Source organism: Nothobranchius furzeri, chromosome 14 (assembly GCF_043380555.1).
Source record: "Nothobranchius furzeri strain GRZ-AD chromosome 14, NfurGRZ-RIMD1, whole genome shotgun sequence".
Lineage (NCBI taxonomy): Eukaryota > Metazoa > Chordata > Actinopteri > Cyprinodontiformes > Nothobranchiidae > Nothobranchius > Nothobranchius furzeri.
This window is the reverse complement of record NC_091754.1, coordinates 19885052-19903315: the sequence shown is the minus strand read 5'-3', so window position 1 is coordinate 19903315 and position 18264 is coordinate 19885052. Positions and strand designations below refer to the sequence as shown.

Here is an 18264-nt window from a genome sequence, read left to right as displayed (position 1 = left end):
ATTGTAGTACCACGTTCCAGACACTGAAGGGCAGCAACTCCCCATGTTCCCATCTAGTGTTGTTCTGTTTGTTGCCAGTTAAGGGCGCAAATTCCCCATTCTGTCAAGGCAACAAAGCAGTGTTTGGAATAATTTAAATGAAATGTTCTATTAAGGAACTCTTCGTTCTTATCCTTTTCCCTCTTCTCCTCCTTAATATTAATTCTCCCAAGAGGACAAAAAGAAGGATTAAGATTTTTTTTTGTTTTATTGCTTTATCATTGCCACTGACATCTATACGTGTTTTTCTATGAAAAAACAAACAAAACCAGTATGAAGTATTTTACTGTTTACATATTTTATTCGAAAATAATACGTTATTGTGTACAGTTTAGGAACTCTGAGTTTGAGAGACTGTAAAAAATTTTCCATTGTTACTTACACATGACAATACTTTTATTATTTTAATTAAATTCAGATATTTTTATGTAAAAATTTCAATTGCTACAAGATAATCTATATGTACAGAACAAACACAAGTATATCAAGAACAATAGTTTCACACATCAAAATAAAGTAGGTGCTCTGCATCTTTTTACCAGCAGCCGATTTAGCTCATTTTACGACTTTTTACTACTACTTTTTGTATATTTTATTGCATTATTTGTATATTTAAAAAATCCACATATTCAGAAGAAAATATAATAAAAACATCTGACAGGCATATATTTAATAGAGTAAAAATAACTTCATTCTATAATACAAGTTAAACAGAATTATATTATGTAGCTGAAGTGCTTAATTTACATGGTTTAACAACTGTCCAGTGCTTTAAAAATACACAGGACAAAGCATGTACAGCCTAGTTTGAATGAATGCAAACGATGTGAACAAAGTCACAATCTCAAAGGTTGGGCAAAGTGAAAGGCTTTTTGTGTGACTGATGATCTGACTGCAGATCAGTTCAGCACAACCAGAAAGACTTAAGACATCCTCATTCAGTTGTGTAGTATCAACTGATTTATCTGCCCTCAGTGTCAGTCAGTGACACATTTCATGGTTTATTATGCAAAATGGAAACATATTTCTGCCCAGTCAGTGGTAACCAGAGGCTTTATGTTACGCAACACCATGCATTGACTGCTAAGTACAGCACAGTATCTACAGTGATGATTCCCTGCTGCAACTGTTCCAACAGAGACCTTTCCATGCCTCGTCAGATACGATTTAGCACTAATCCTGGCACATAATCATTATCCTCAAAAGAACACATCAATGGGCGAGTAAATCAAGTTGATATTGAGCCTCGTGTGCAGTTATGTGCCACACAAGTTATTTGGCAGTTTTAGAATCAGTAATGGAGACTGTTTATCAGGAATAATGTCAAGCTTGTATTTATTTACACTCTTTTCACAAAGTGAATTAATTTTAATTTTCAGTAACAAATACATATCAGAGCCACATGGCAGACAACTGAGGTGTTGTAGTTTGCAAAGAAGAATAAATATTGCATGTGTTGTTGCACTTCTAAAGAATGCATCTTAAAACCTATTAGAGGACGAGGCAGTACAGATCCCCTGGGATGCTTCGCTCTAGCGTTTTAATGGCAGTATCCATTGTGGTTTGTACAAACCGTTATTGATCAAAGCAATATGACCAATTATACAAGCTGCTCATTTGCTAACAAGCTCTTTTATTTCAACTTGCATTGGAATAAAATACAAATGTCTTGCTATTCGGTTGCTTTTCTAGATGCAATAAACAACTAGAGAAAAGAAAGAACGAACGAAAGAAAGAGTGATGGAGGAAATAGGTCAGTTTTTAGCTCTTTTTCTTGTCTACATTTTGATGTTTTGATCACGTTTCATCAGGAAACTGAGATCAAAGAGCAAGTCACCCCCTGCCAGATTCGTACTCAACTCCCACTTCCTGTTTGAAAAATGCAACAAATGCTGTTGCCTAGCAGACCGAGAGGGCGGAGCCACTAACAAATACACACACTCACGACATTGTGACATCATAATGTACCATCTAACAGCATAGTGTACCTCTTAGCCAATAGTGATGGCAGATTTAAATTCAAATGCAGTGCTGAGTTTTTGCCTGACCACGGTGCGTCGGTGATGGTTTTAGGCAGATTATTAGAATTTTAACTAAGATTAACTAAAGTGCCAAATTATTGACTACATTTGTCTACAGAGCAATTAGACACTCATTTATATAGTTTGTCAACAAAAAAACGTTGATTTATGGGTGACTTGCTCTTTAAGCACCGTGTGTGTGTGCGTGTGTGTGTGTGTGTGTATTAGCACGTGAAAAAGTAGAGTAGAACTCCCCTCTGTCTAATCTAATAGGATTTTCTGTCCATCCATCTGCAGAAAATAAAATTACAGAGCTGTTATCAGTAGCATTCTCAGATTTCCTCTTGAAATGCTTCCCCCCCTTTACTATGCCCACCTTGCACACCAGTGGCCAAATCTACATCTTTTCACATAAACATGATCACAATTTTACTATCCTGCATGCAAGACTCATGATGGGGACAGCAGACCAACACCTGACCTTCTACCCTGATGTCATTGAAACAATGGAGTTCCCTGTCATGTTGCTGGGCAACCAGCAGGAAGAATCTGCAGAATCATTCCTGATTCAATGATCATTAAAACTGTTGCCAGTTGTAAGTAGTGAACCGGTTTCAGCTGCATCTCACAACATGCCATGTTGGGTTTTTGCTTGTGGCATAACAATAAACGTCACTGAGAGCACGCTCACAATCATCCAGCTCTAATGTGCTGTGGGTGTGGCACAAAGAGATTATCACAGTTTGACAAAACTGCAGTAATAACGAGCACTCTGCTTTCAGCATGTTGTTTACCTCCCACACGGTTCAGCAACCACAACTGACAAGCACGGTGATGGGCTATATCAAATATTTGGATTGTTTTAAATAATTAATAAAAATGTTCCATCCACTTGAGATGCTAATAGTTTCCGGCAATGCACGCCCATAAAGCAGATCCTAACCTCATGCGTTTGCCAGAACACGCTGCAATGCAAAATGAAAACATTTCTTAGAACAGGTTTTCATTTCTGATCATCCAATCTCAACAAGAACAGGGTGAAATCTTTAGAGGATACACGGGTTTTCATGAAAAAGCAATTAGATAAAAGTCAGAGAATTCTAAGTGCTTTCTACATTGCTGGGAATTCAAGAACATAATGCGCTGTAAGTTGAACCATTTACAGTTTGAGTGCTCATTAACTGTTGCACAAGAAATGGACACTGACAACTTTTACAGGTTCTGAAATGTCACTAATGCTAATTGTTTGGTTGTTGAAAGCATTGCAAGAGTTTCACAACATTACAGTAAAAGTTTGTGATTATTGCCTTTGAGTCCTTCATCAATCGTGATTTTTGATTTAAAGATCGTTGAAAGTTTCTGATCTGAAACAAACGCTTATCTTGGACTGCTTGATTCTACCCCTGAAGACGATCTTGACGTGCGTTAGGTCATCAAAACGTTGGAACAGATCACAAAAAAAGCATCAAAAGCTTTGCATTTTTAATGTTTTAGAGATTCTGAGTATAAGGACCAATTTAATGTAAATTCAAATCAATAGCAGCACATTCTTACTTGTTCCTTTCCACAGATATCTGATTCTACATTTACCTTCAAAGTGAAAACCCAACTCCTTCAAACTTATCTTCGGTTGAGATTTTTGCAATGTATATGATGCATAATGAAACAAATGTTGTCTAAATGTCTTCCCACAGCCCAACATACAGTTTCAAAATGAAAGCCTATCTTCTATTTAAAATTCTTTTTATTTGTTATTATTTTTTATAATATTTATTTGTGTTTTTAATCAAAAATAAAAACATTTTAATTTCACAAATATTTTTATTTAATCTTTTTAAATTCTTTATTGTGCTTGTGATGCACCTCGTGATTTTCGTGTGGAAAGGCACTATTTAAAAAAAAAAGCATGTTTGTCCTAAGTTAAGGTAACACTCAACATAGCCTGTATTTGTATAGCACCTTCTTAGGGATCAACAATCCCCCAAGGCGCTTCACAACACAATCACTCATTCACACACACATTCACACACTGGTGGGGATGACCTTCGATGTAGCTCAGCTGCCCTGGGACACACTGACAGATGCGAGGCCTGCCGAACACTGGTGCACCGGTCCCTCTGACCAGGGGCGTCGGACTGGGGGGGGGAAGGGTACTGTTTACCCAGGGCCCACTGCAGGGAGGGGCCCTGAGACAGCTTTAAATAAAAATGTTTTATTGTTATTGTTTTTTTCCCCCAACTTACTTAATGTCTTAATAAACTTCCCGTTACCTGGATAAAGGGGTTCAGAAACAGAATTTCGCCTTAAAAATAATAACTGAATAATCTCCGAGGCATCTATCACCCCTTAAAAATGTGCAAAGTGGTTTAGTCCACACCAGCGGCCAGGGGCTGCACGGCCGCATGTACAGCTATGAGACATCGCAGATGCCGACAGCCAGAGCTGGAGGCAGGAGAGTCAGGCATGTCTTTTCCCAAGAAAGGGAAATCTGGCTTCCAGAAAAGAAAAGAAAAGAAAGGAAAAGAAAAGAAAAGAAAAGAAAAGAAAAGAAGGAGAAAAAGTTAACTGAACAGAAGCAAGTATTGACTAGGGTTTTCAAGAAGGAAGGTGAGCAGCCAGCAGCAGAACACAGTTTTAGCTGATATTAGCTAGCTCTCAGAAGCTGCATTCATGTTAGGTGTTCAGTGTTAAACGCCTTTAGTTTCACCATCAAGATCAAATATAAATTAATTAGTGTTATCAGTGAAAACACTAATTTATATATATATATTAATCAGAATTATTATCGTGGGCGGCCGCCGCCAATTAATTCGCGGACCTCGCAGTAAAAACAGGTTCACTCTGTGTGGATATTTCAGCTCCTTCCCAGTCATGGACCAGGACAAACTTGGTATCGATGGATTCGTGGTAATCTCAGGAATGAGAAGCTGCCACTGTTTTTCGTATAGCATGATGACACTGGTGTTAGAGGATTGTTATTGACTTGGTTAGATATTTTAAGCCTATTTTAAATTTCTTTATATTTGATCTTGAAAACGGACAATCTTATAATTTGGCTGATAATGCAGGGATTATAAAATTTAGAGTACATTACATTCACAGAGAGAACCTGGTTTATTTCATGTCATATGTATTTAATATATCAATGCATATCAGCAAAGCTTAACATCATGAACCATGACAGACATGACTGAAGAGCAGATGAAGATATCATGCCAGGCACTGATGAGAAAATATTACAAGGATCTCACAGCTGAATTTGAGAATGAGATGCTACACCTGAGAACAATATATGGTGCCACATTTCCACACATTTGGTCTCCTCTTGAGCTGCTTAATGCCATACAGGATGCAATTACAGAGCATTTTTGGAGAAGTTTGTATTGGACTGAGGATATTTTGCACACTACCTGTGACTGTTGCTGGGAGTGAACGGGCTTTTAGCAAACTGAAACTGGTGAAAAATTATTTGAGATCAACAATGTCCCAGGATAGACTGAACAGCCTAGCTCTTCTTTCTATTGAAAGCCAATTAGCCAAAGGACTGGACTTTAAAGATCTCATAAGTGATTTTGCTAACATGAAGACCCGTCAGTGGGCATTTACTGGAAAATAAATTCCAGGATTTTTGTTTGAACACATTGTTGGCAAATAAAAATAATTATATGTGAAGTCTGGGCATTTCACTTTTATTATGCTGGCATTTGTATTTGCTCAATATAGAGGTTAAACTAAGATCATATTTATTATCTTGTCTTATGGCATGACAAAAAATGTTTAAGAGAGATATTAAGTAATTGAGCATGGGGGCCCACCTAGAAGACTTGTACCTAGGGCCCAGAATTTGGTGCTACGCCCCTGCCTCTGACCACCACCACCAGCAAGCAAGGTGGGTTAAGTGTTTTGCCCAAGGACACAGCAGCTTTTTCTAGTCAGAGCCGGGATCAAACCTGCAACCTTCTGATTACTGGAGAGCCCTGCTCTACCTCCTGAGCTACTGCTACTTTTTAAAACTTTAAGCTAGAGCTTTAAAATTGATCTCAGCGATAGTTGGGTTAGAAACTTGACCAGTTTCACATTTGACACCCCTCTACAGCCCTCTGCTGGCCACAAACTGCACCTAATAGTTTTGCGCAGTGGGTAGGTGTTTTAGCAGGCGCTCTTATACCTGCATCACGGCTGTTAGCTGTTTTTTGTGCAGCTAGCTATTTCAGTTTTCTGATTGTCAATAAAAGCACAAGTAGAAGAAAAAAGTTAGCGTTTCTGTTGGCACCATGGCAGAACCTGGTAGTAAGTGAGTGATGTCTTTGGAGATGAAGAAGAGTGCAGCCTACACTAGTTTGAGGAAGCTGAAAAAGGCTATGAAATCACGGGTGGATGTTGACCTGGCTTTGTTGCTACTGGACTTAGAATTTTTAATATTGTTTGTTCAGCAGTGAGGATCTTTTTGATTTGTGGCTTATTTAGTAAGAATTGGCTCGAGTTAGTGTTAGCTTGTTGGTAGCGCTAGCCACAGCAGGCTGCTGTAGGGTTGTTTACGGTAGTTGTAATTCCAACTTCAACCAGTAGGGAGAAGCAGGAAACTGCTCTGTGTTACTTAAATATACTTTTAAGTGTAGCATATCAACCTATCATTTAGAAAAATATACAGTTAATTGAGCTATACTTGATCCAAATTTGTAAAGTTGCTAAAATTTCGATTCAATCAAAACATTATCTATTATTTCCTAGAAATTGCATTTTTGGTTATGTAAATAAATCAACGAGAAAGAATAACACTTGAACTCTTGAACATTCAGTCCCTGGTGTTAAGCTAAAGTACAAATACATTGATAATAATACTGACATGGTGTCAGTCTGTATTTGTCCTATCACACGAAACAACATTAATACCTCCAATGAAAGTATACCTTTATTATGACGCCGGTGATGTAATGTTAGTCTTGTTAGATAAGCTAAATCACATATTTGGCATTTTGTTAAGGGAATATAAGGAACTTTAAAGCATGGGCATACAAAATAAATAGGGGAAGCAATAATGTTGAAAAATAACAGTTGGTATTTCAAAAATGCATTGTCAGGGGGAGGTGCTCAGTGGCGTGTCCAGATTTTTAAAAATGGGGTGGCCCAGATAGGGTACTCTTATGTTTTTTACCCCAAGCTTTTGTGGACAAGTTAATGTCTATTTAAAGGTAACTCGGTGGGGTGGCCAATCAGATTCCAAGGGTGGCATGTGCCACCCCAGTTCACTCCCTGGACATGCCCCTGTAGGTGCTGAAGAAAAACGAAGTTGAGTTTGAAAGACTTAAAAAGCTTGTTTGAACAAAGAAAGCAAAACAGAAAGAAATCACACACACATTCACAATTGTAGACTGTCCCAAGTGTCACATTCAACTCAGACAAAAATAAAATCATTTGTAGGCAAACACGACACTTGTATATTCTTTATTCAGTCTACCTTTTTAATAAAAGGAGTTATAACATCATGCATGTAGTTTCTCATACACCACAAATATTATGCATATAAACAATGCTACTTTATTTAAAAAGCATTCTTTAACTGTGCATAATGTGTAGCATAGGTGTGGGACCTTTTGATGACATGCAAAAACCATCCCATGAATGGAGTTATGCTTTCATAACATACAGCTCACCGTTTAAAGTAGCTGTTGCCGTCAAAGACAATAACACATGTAAACAGAGGCAGGAAATAGCACATGGGTGAAGCCATTTCCGTGAGATCTTTCATAAAATCCTGAGCCATCTTACATCCATCTTTGATATTTATCAAGATACATTTTTTTAAGTCAACGGGAAAATTAAGCTTACAAAGTGCACACGTTCCCAACCCCACCTGTAATCTAATGCAGAGCTGTACCATCACTTAATACATTTCTTTAATCTTATACAACAGAACAGAGTTCTCTAAGTTTTATATTAGAAGAAATTAATACTCTGACAGTATGAAATGATTTAGTGATTAATACAGAATAAGTACTAGTCAACAAAAGACAAAGACAAAAAATTGACATTAGAGATGATTTTCTACTTGTCAACAGACATTTTATCAGTAATACAAATGATAGTCTGACAACAGTTTACATTTACAGATGTAAAAGCCACAGAAGACCATTGTTTTAGAAAAGTTTTAGAACAAAACACAATAAACACGACTGTAAATAGTACACAGTCATTGTTTTTAAAATTTCTTTGTAAAATTATCCATTTTAAATGTTCAAATATTACCTGACTGATCTGTGTATCATCCAACTAAAATGACTGATGAAAAAAGCATTATTTAGCATGCATAGCAAGGGAGAAACATTCATGCAGACCTAAATGTGGGTCTTAAGCACAATCAGTGAGCACGACAATCATTAAAGCTGTGCATCCAATAAAAAAAATTAAAGACCAAGTTCACTTGTTTTTTTAAGCATTTGCAGTGGTCTCCAGAATAAATGAATGCCTTTTGAGTAAATTTATGTGGGAAAAAAGCTCTTGCTCTACTGTTTCAGGAACTAGAAGTGAGAGGCTAGCAGACAACAGCAGGTTTTAGAGCCTCATTTTCTGATATTCAGTCATCACACCTCTGATTGGCTAACAGCAACGCGACTCTACCACTGACTGTTTGATCTGCATTGTTGATGTTTTTGTCTCCAAAAATAACACAATCCTGAAGGAGTTCTACCATGTTGCTAATGCTAACAGTTAGCTGTTACTAGCCAAAACGTGCTCTGCTCTCTCCTGGACACTAAATCAACAACAGCCTTACCCGTCGCCAGCCAAGATGGGTGAGTCCAGTTTTCAATGTGACACACAATTGACTGGCTTTTCTAATCCGAGCATTTCCCCGCCTATTTTCTATCGGTGACTAATGCAGAAAATAGGGGTAGAAGACTATTTTCATGTTTAGCTTCCATTTTAAACTCAGAGCGAGTGATCAAATTTCAAAAATAACAAGTAAAAAACAGTTTCTCAGTGAACTTGGTCTTTAAATGAAAGGGAGTGTTCCTCAGCAATAAAGAGAATTGTATAAAAAGGTAACTGACCAGAAACAAAGTCCTAAATAATAAACTTTATTTTGTTTAAAAAATAAATCTGGTTTGTAATCGTTTTTAAAATTCTGAGATATAACAATAATTTATGAAACAGGACAGCAAGACTAGCTGTTCTGAGTGTCTGCGAACAGTCAGGAGGAATCACACATCTGGAATTAGTTCAAGTAGTCCAAATAAAGGAAAGGAGGCAGTTTAAAAAAATGTAAACTTTTTTCTCCTCTTTCTTTAAAGTCTTTTCTGTGCCACCAACATTTGCTCATACATCTCCAACATCTTTTCCCGTGACCTCCTTTTGGCTTTTGTCTTTTTTGTGTGTGTGTTTCCCTTTTGGTGTCTCACTGTTGAGCGTGGACTGGGAAGCAGAGGCAGGCGTGGGTTCTGTTTTACCAGCACTTTCTTTCTGTTTTCCTTTCAAACGGCCTTGTTTCTCAGTGGCCGCTTTTTCATCTTTCAGGTTGAAAGTGAAGTTGTCAGTGAACTTACTCTTACAATAATATCTGAATGCTCTCTGAATCACGGCAGCTGATGTTTCTTCCTGTTTGCGGCGGAAGGTGGTGGTGATGGGTTCGTACGACAGCTTGGAAGGATTTGAGGCCATGAAGCGCTCCTCCATTTGTCCTCTCAGATTGTCCATTTCTGCGCTCTCACCCAGGACACGTTTTGTGAAGGCAAACAGGATATCCAGGCAGTGGATACGATCCCCACTCACAATCGGTAAATCCATATTCATGAGGTCCCTTTTGTTAGGTTTGGGGATGCGAAGTGGCGGGTTTAGACTGTCAGCAAAGTCAGAGAGCAAATTGTACGTAACAAACTGAGTCGCACGGGGATCAAACCTCTCCCAGACCTCATAGAACATCTCAAAGTCATCTTCACTTAATGGGTCGGCGCTCTCCTCAGTCGCCACGCCAAAGTTCTCCAGAATTACTGCAATGTACATGTTCACCACAATGAGGAAGCAGATAATGATGTAACTCACAAAGAAAGCAATTCCAATGGAAGGATTTCCACAATTTCCTTTAACTAAACTCCCAGGATGCTCCATTTCTGGGTCACAATCCTCGTCTTTGTTGAGTATGGGAGCTAAAAGGAGATCCCACCCCGCTGAGGTGGTAATCTGAAACAAACAGATCATGCTGTTGCCAAAGGTTTCAAAATTGAAAAGGTCGTCGATGCCTTTTTCTCTCTTGACATAAGCAAAGTTCGACATGGCAAAAATGGCATAGATAAACATCACTAAGAAGAGCAGGAGACCAATGTTGAACAAGGCAGGAAGTGACATCATCAGGGCAAACAAGAGTGTGCGGATTCCTTTGGCACTTTTAATAAGGCGGAGGACACGGCCAATTCGAGCCAATCGGATGACCCTGAAGAGGGTTGGTGACACAAAAAACTTCTCTATCAAATCAGCTAGAAACATGCCTGAAGACAAAAGAAAGAAAAACACATTAGATACCACAAATAAAGCAAGAAAACAATCATTTTGAGCAGGGGAGAGTCATACCAGCGACTGATAGGATGACCACTATAAAATCAAATACATTCCAGCCATTGATGAAAAAGTACTGACGAAGTGCAATCATCTTCATCAAACATTCTCCAGAGAAGATGACAATAAACACTAGGTTGATGTTCTTCAGGACTTGCTTCTTTCTATCATCGTCTTCTTCTGTTTCCACCATCATGGTTACCATGTTAAGCCATATTAGAACCATAATCACAATATCAAAGGCTTGCTTTGTGGTTATGTCAAAGATGAATCCTTGGAATTTGTTCTAAAATCAGACATACAATAAAAATGCAATTAGACAAATATAAAGATTTTATACTGTCAAGTTGAATGTATTATAGATGTCCCATACTGATGGCCTAGGGATAGGTTTTTGTGGTTTCTTGGATCCCAGCTTTTTCATTGCATTGTAGTATTTCTTTTGTTCTTCAGTCATAAAGATGTCCTGACCTCCAAAGTAAAGTAGACACGCAAGGGATGTTAGATAACAGAAAAATAGAAACAGAAAACGTGTTTAGAGGGAAAACACAATACTTATCTTTTTCTTCTGCTGATTGAAATTGTCTATAATGACACCAATGAAGAGATTGAGGGTGAAAAATGCCCCAAATATAATAAAAATGACAAAATATGCATACATCACAAAGTTTTGTTCAAACTTTGGTTGATCTGATAGCTATAATGGAGACATAAAACAGAGAGATTTTAAATGCAAAGTTTAGATCATAAAATGTTTCAGCTCTGGTTGATTCAGCAACTGGCAATAAAAGAAATGCAACACCTCCGAGGAACAGCAGCTTTCGTCATATTAAATGAATTTCCTTGAAAATGAAACTTTGTTTTTTTTTCAATTGTAGCTAAAATGTATAAAGGTAGAAAAAAAGTCATTAAAATTCTAAAACTAAATTAAAAAAAGTTGATTTTAGTGCAGTTAGTGACAACCTCAAATAGTCAAATAACCATTCAAGATGTAAACAGTAAAACCAATTAATATTAGTAAAAATATCAACTGTTATATAACCGCAACCCCCAAAAAATCAAATAACTGTAGTGTACAATGCTTTTGCAATTTGCACATATGTGTTAATGTTAAAGTAAATAAAATATTAAAGTACTTTGCTCGGAGAGTCCACAGCAGCATACATGATATCCATCCATCCTTTGAATGTAGCCTGGAAAAGAAACGATTGCAACAAAAAAGCATCTATGAGTAGGAAAATGGTCTTACTTGCAACTAGCATTTTATCTAGTTACTTACAACTTGCAGAAGTGCAAGGTAACCCATGGCAACATTATCATAGTTGACTTTGATTTTTTTCCAACGGGTGTTATTATCTTCCATAGCCAAATCCATGCAGACTGATTTGTTTTGCACTTTTGATGTGTTGTAATTGATTCCTGTGGTTGTGTTGACACAACCGTAGAACTTTCCTGCAAACAAGTTGACCCCCATGATGCTGAAGATGAGCCAGAAGATGAGACACACCAACAGCACATTGAAGATGGAAGGAATTGCTCCCATTAAGGCATTGACAACCACCTGCACACAACACACACACACACACACACACACACACACACACACACACACACACACACACACACACACACACACACACACACACACACACACACACACACACACACACACACACACACACACACACACACACACACACACACACACACACAACCCCACACATGAGTAACCAAGGTAGGCAAGACCATGTAAAAATGATGCATAGAAAAAAATAACCCTTGTAATTGTAACAAAGGAGCACACAATAGTGAACAAATCAATGACAAATAAAACATAATTAAATCATTAAACCAGTAATGCTTTGGTGAGTGCATGGTAAAACTGGGAAAAGAACAAGGAAAAGAGACACAAGACTAACAAAGATATGCTAAATCATAATTCTATGAGTACTTTTAGACAAACACCAAAAGCGAACACCTTGTAGAGGACGTAGGATGTCACAAAATTTGATTACTGTAAACTGAAACATAAAATAAAACATAAAGAAATCATGTTAGATATTGCATAAAACAATAATCAAAATGAAACTGGTGTAGAGCTGATATATCTTAGAATACGTGCATGCAAATAGGCAAATTCACTGGAAACCACGTGAGGAAAAAAAAATCATAGTACTTATATAAAACTGGACTACAAAATGACAAGAACCAGTCAATGCATGCTTTATAGATTCTAGCAGCTGACAACTCAGTGGCGTTTATTATGCAAGTCATCCTCAGTTTAGACTGAAAACTGACTGAAAACACAATTAAACTAAGGGTTCTCACGCCTGCTAATCATCATTAACCCCTTAGCATTCCAGAGTCCCGCCCGTGGCACAAAACCCTATTGTGTTCATTAAACCTGGAAATTTAAGGCTTTAATATTAAGTCTACATACAATGATAAATACCACATAATTTAATGGCAGCAAGGCACAGAAACATAAGGTTAACTTGTATTTTGGACAGTAAATGTTGCTTAGGAGCCACAAATTCAGTCATTGCCTCTCAATGCAACTAACCTATCCAGAGAGAATCAAACTTTTTGAAGCTGACTTGCAGCAAAAGCGAAACAAAACAACAGAGAATATAACATTACAGCAATTTATATCACATTTCATTGCCTAAGTTTTGATTACATGCAACACATTTTTGGAAATTGCAAAGCGGGACACACTTAAGGGAGCTCATTTATAAAATTTTGCTTAAAGGTGCATTATGTAAGAATTAAGTGAAATAAATATTTTTGCAGCAGTAAATGATCTGAGTGTGTGGTGGTGGAGCAGCAGCGAGATCATGGGTGGACTTAAAAAAAAAAAAAAAGAAGTGATGGAGGCAATGAGAAAGATGGCAATAGTTTTGTTAATGATGCCATCTAAAACGGTTGCATTGTGGTGCTGAGGGACTACCGAGAAATTCCAAATCTGAGGGTGACAGCTAATTTAACCCAAACAGGCTTTAGGCAACAAATTCCATAGTTTGTCCATCATATCCGAGAAATATCAGCCTGTCTGTCAGCTAATTACTGCTAGAATGAGCCGATTGCCGGAAACCCAAGAGAGAAGTAGCCGCAGGTGTGCAGGGGCCGTTCCAGTGCATTTCCTCTGGTAATAAAAGCTTATTGTTTTATATTTTGATTAGCATAGGATGCATAACACAATTAATGCACCAATAAATGATTTCAAGATGTATGTTTGAATGTGGTGTGCTATCTTAATAGCAACATATTTTCATTCTAATTCTCATTTTTTATCTCCGTGCAGAGACGGGAGTAGAGGCTGACGGTTTGTTTTGTGATGGTCTACAAGTCTGAAAATGTGGCTCAAATTGACCACTTGCCATCTAACCGGCTGCAGTGCCTGTTTTCAAGTCTCAAAACTGTGCTTACGAAAGGTCCGAAGTTAGCTTAAAGTTGTGCACATTTTCCTTTATAATTCACAAAGTTTACATTAAGAATCACTTACGGAATACTCAGACACTGTTTCATGCACAAGAAAGCTTTATAAATGAGTTCCCAGGTCAGTTTTTATAGTTGTTAATAGTTTAGTATCAAGCCCAGTATGCAATAATCCTAAACCGTGCTGATCTACAAAATGATCTGTATTCTAAAGAGACCATGAAAAGATGTTCATTGATTCTATGTGGGTGAATTATGGAAGGATCGTTGTGTCTACACCTCTCAGGAGCTAATTCACAAAGCCATACATTTCTGCCACACCTAATTTAACAACATTCACAGAGTAAATCCACCCCATGGTGTTTAATTACTTCATGGTGTACTCAATCTATCAGTAAATTTAGTTGGTGGTTGAAAGTTTCCTGAGACTAAGAATGGGATACTATAGTATTCTCACCCTCATGCCCTCAAACCGGGACAGGGCTCTTAGGGGCCTCAAAGCTCGCAGGGTCCTTAGAGACTTGATTGCACCAATATCAGAATACTCCAAAGCATTGGCCACCAAACTGACCAGTGAAACCTGAAAGAAACAGGAAGAGACGACACATCATACAAATGGAAGGAACAAGTTTAGTTTATGTCATCACATTAATTGCGTGTATTTCAACCTACATCAACAATAAAGAAGTCCAACCAGCACCAAGCGTTTGTGAAGTACTTGGCAAATCCATACGCCACCCATTTTAGTAGCATCTCCAAAATAAAGATGACAGTGAAAACTTTGTCCGCATACTCCAACATTATTTTAACGGTCTTCCTTGTCTCAATGTTGACATCTTCAAAAGCCTGGAAAGAAAACGTGGTGTGTCATAATTTGCACAAATGGAATATTCAACGGTGACAGAAGCAGCCATTCGAGCAGCCTGACTTTAACTAGCAGAGAACGACTCTCCCAGACTTACTAGCGCTCCACTGCTGAGCAAAATCATGAAGATGATGAAACTCTCAAACCAGTTGTGCTCCACGATTCGATAGCAGGTTTTTCGGATTGTCCACCACACTCTCCACCAGCCCTTTTTCACATTCACTTGACAACACTTATACTTTTGCACACAGCCTGAGAAGAGATACAGACCTGTTAATGTAAAATGCAGAATGAGTTGTACTTGAGAGTTAGTTTATGGTTTTCACCTGCAGGAAAGCAGTCCTTCGGTTCTTTGATTTCCTCAAACACAAGTTCAATGGCTGGTATCTCTCCAGGTGGCATACCATCCACTGTGCTACCTTCTGAAGAGCTGGACCGGCCATCGTCATTGTCATCATTGTCCGCACCATCACCCTCCACAGCCTGTGGGGGAAAACATCCATGGCAAATGTGACACTGAAATGACACAACTTGTTTCTGTAATGAAGCCAAACTTATGGTTAAGGCTTAGAGGTGCATGAAGTAAGAATGAGGTCCTGTGGTCAAATTTGGGTAGAGTAGTCCATGTATCAAAACAAACAAGCCTACTCTAAGGATCTCTTCTCCCCATTGTGAGCTTCATAAGTTTTATGGCAGTTGCCAGTTATTAATCAATGCCAGAAGATTCTAGATGAGAATGAAGACAAAACAGGTCGTACACAGTAAGTTGGTAGGTAGAAAAATACACAGAAGCAGCACCAGAATTTTTTTCCCTACAGCTGCTTTACAGTTGCTTTCTGAGTGTAAGGGGTTGCTGGTCTCCATCAGCGCGGATTGAAGAGCTGGGGGTGCGGGTGTAACCCATCCGGTGTCCGTCAGCACAGAATTAAGAGCGGGGTAGGGTGTTCAGGATAGGGATGGGTACCGAATTCGGTACTTTTTAAGGGACCGACCGAATTCCATAGTACCGACCGAGCACCGATTCACGTCATTTGAAACGGTGCCTCGTTTCGGTACCCGTCCTTCATAACGAGAACTTGCCAAGACAGCTGCGCATGCGCAAGAGCGTTATGTCGTCGCTCGCTGCGAGCGAGTTGTAAACAGAGCAGCATGGTAGAAAGAACGCACGCTAAAGCTTGGGTCCACTTTACTAAATGGGATGGGTAACTGGGTGATGATGAAACCAGCGACAACGATCTAAGTGAGACATCCTCATCTTAATCTGCTCCGGTAGGTAAATAAAATGTTTAAGATAACGTTAGCTTGATATGTTAGCTTCCGTCTCGCTAATGGTGCGTTCGCTTTCTCCTCGGAACTCCGAATTTCAGACTAGAAGAACATGAACGCGCTCTAAAGTTTGGCTTCACTTTACTAAATGCGACGGGTGATTGGGTGAAGATGAAACCAGTGACAACGATCTAAGTGTGAGGCATCATCGTTTTAATCTGCTCCAGCAGTTAAATAAACTGTTTAAGATAAAGTTAGCTTGATATGATATGTTAGCTTCCATTGCCACCATTGTTATCAGCTAATGGTGCGTTTGCTTTCTCCTCGGAAATTCTAACTTCCCAGTAGGAAAAATCAAATGAAAAAGACGGCAAAAGGAATGAAGATACACTGTAAATTTAGTTCACAGTAAAGATGTTTGCTTCAGTTTAATTATCAGCTTATAAAACTACAAGGACGATGTTAAAATACAAACAATTGAATGTTTTTTATCGTGATATTTATCAAATATTGTTATATATTGAGAAAAATATATATTTAATTATAAAAGAGAATTAAAATAATAAACACTCAAGTATCGAAAATTGGTACCGTTAAGTACCGGTATCGATTCCTAGGTACCGGGAATTAGTACCGGATTGATTCAAATGTCAAAGGTACCCATCCCTAGGAGTTCAGTCATTACTTGGCCAAATCTTGCCGTTGCTTTAGCAATTCCAAGCTACTGCCTGGTGCCACCCATTAAATTTCACTGTAATTAATTTTTAGAGACGACTACTTTTTTTCTAATTCACTGTTAGCATTATTAGCTCAATGTTAGCCTCTAGCCTTCTTTACCCAAAAAGTAAAGAGTAAAAAAAAAATTGTTTCATTGGCTTATGTTCTTAACTTCTTTCTTTTTGTTTTGGCCACTTCTTTTACCGGCTTCAATTATGTCTACAACGCTGCTGTGTTTCGCCGGGAAGTGTCAAATTACAAATGCTGGCACAGTTTTTGCCAGCACAGACTTGGCAACCATGTTGCAGGACATATTGTAAACAAGGACTATGTTCCTCTTCTGCCATTTCAAAGTAGAAAACCTGGAAACCACCCGGCTAGCTGATATGGAAATCTGTTTCAATGTAACCTTCCTTCCAACATGATTAAGACATTAGACTGTTTTATTCATTTCACAGAAAAATCCTTACTATGGAGGTGGCATTTTGGACTCTAATTAGGCTTAATGTTTCTATTTTTTGGCAGGGTGTGTCTCATCATTGATTGTGTGTGAACAGCTTCAATGCCTTCTTAGAGGACGTTGGCTGTCCTGGGACCAGCTAATGCAGTGCAGGCAGTGGCGTAAATATGCTTGTGCAATATTCTAAATGCACTGTTGATGTAATGATGGTGTCTTCCTTAATCCTGTCATTCGGACGCTATGAGAAACATCATGCTAGTACAGAAATAAAACCGTGCATCGGATGCAGTGGAATGTTTTTGAATACATGTACAGAAATCTGTGAGTGAATGCTGTCATCCTTATTAAAACAAACTTAAACACTCCACTAGGAACACTTTCGCAGAACATTCCCCTTTTTATTTCTGAAGTTGTGGAATACTTGTTTGCCCTAGATAAAATGTTTTGTTTTAATGTTAACAAGCTCTACAGTACAGAAGAGGATTGGGGCCACTAAAACAAAAACAAAAAAGAAAAGAAAGATAATTGTTTTGTCTTTTGTTTCTTCTCACTTGTTTTTCTGAGATTAAAGTCAGAATTCTGAGGAAAAAGGAAGAATTCTGAGAATTAAAATCAAAATTCTGAAAAAAAAGCCAGAATTCTGAACATTAAAGAGCAAATTGCAGGTATTTTTTTTCTAATTCATATAAAATGCTGTCCAAAAAATACTATTTTAAATGCTTGTGAATATTTCGTTTTAAAATACATAACAGCAGAGTTTTTCTAGTAGAACGTGACCTTTCTCAGCAAAGCTTTTTTCTAAATCTGAACCTCTGACGTAACCAGAGAGTTAGAAGCTAGGACAGGGAGGTCCGCGCTGGGCTCCGGAGACCCGAGGCGGGGTTTAAAAAGTGAAATGCAGATTTCTGGAG

At 38.2% G+C, this 18264-nt stretch overlaps 1 protein-coding gene across 2 annotated transcripts in view; it reads right to left on the bottom strand.

The window, feature by feature from the left end:
• Nucleotides 1–7490: 7490 nt before the first annotated feature.
• scn1laa (sodium channel, voltage-gated, type I-like, alpha) overlaps nt 7491–18264 on the bottom strand; it is a 37403-nt gene continuing 26629 nt past the window's right edge. For both annotated transcript variants that reach the window (XM_054746967.2, XM_054746968.2), the window contains 10 exons: nt 15237–15393; nt 15008–15162; nt 14718–14891; nt 14503–14625; nt 11887–12168; nt 11744–11800; nt 11167–11304; nt 10981–11085; nt 10623–10893; nt 7491–10540 (listed from right to left, as the gene is read on the bottom strand). In XM_054746967.2, the coding sequence (XP_054602942.2) occupies nt 9375–10540; nt 10623–10893; nt 10981–11085; nt 11167–11304; nt 11744–11800; nt 11887–12168; nt 14503–14625; nt 14718–14891; nt 15008–15162; nt 15237–15393 (2628 nt within the window). In that variant the 3' untranslated portion in view covers nt 7491–9374. The remainder of the gene's footprint in view (nt 10541–10622; nt 10894–10980; nt 11086–11166; nt 11305–11743; nt 11801–11886; nt 12169–14502; nt 14626–14717; nt 14892–15007; nt 15163–15236; nt 15394–18264) is intronic.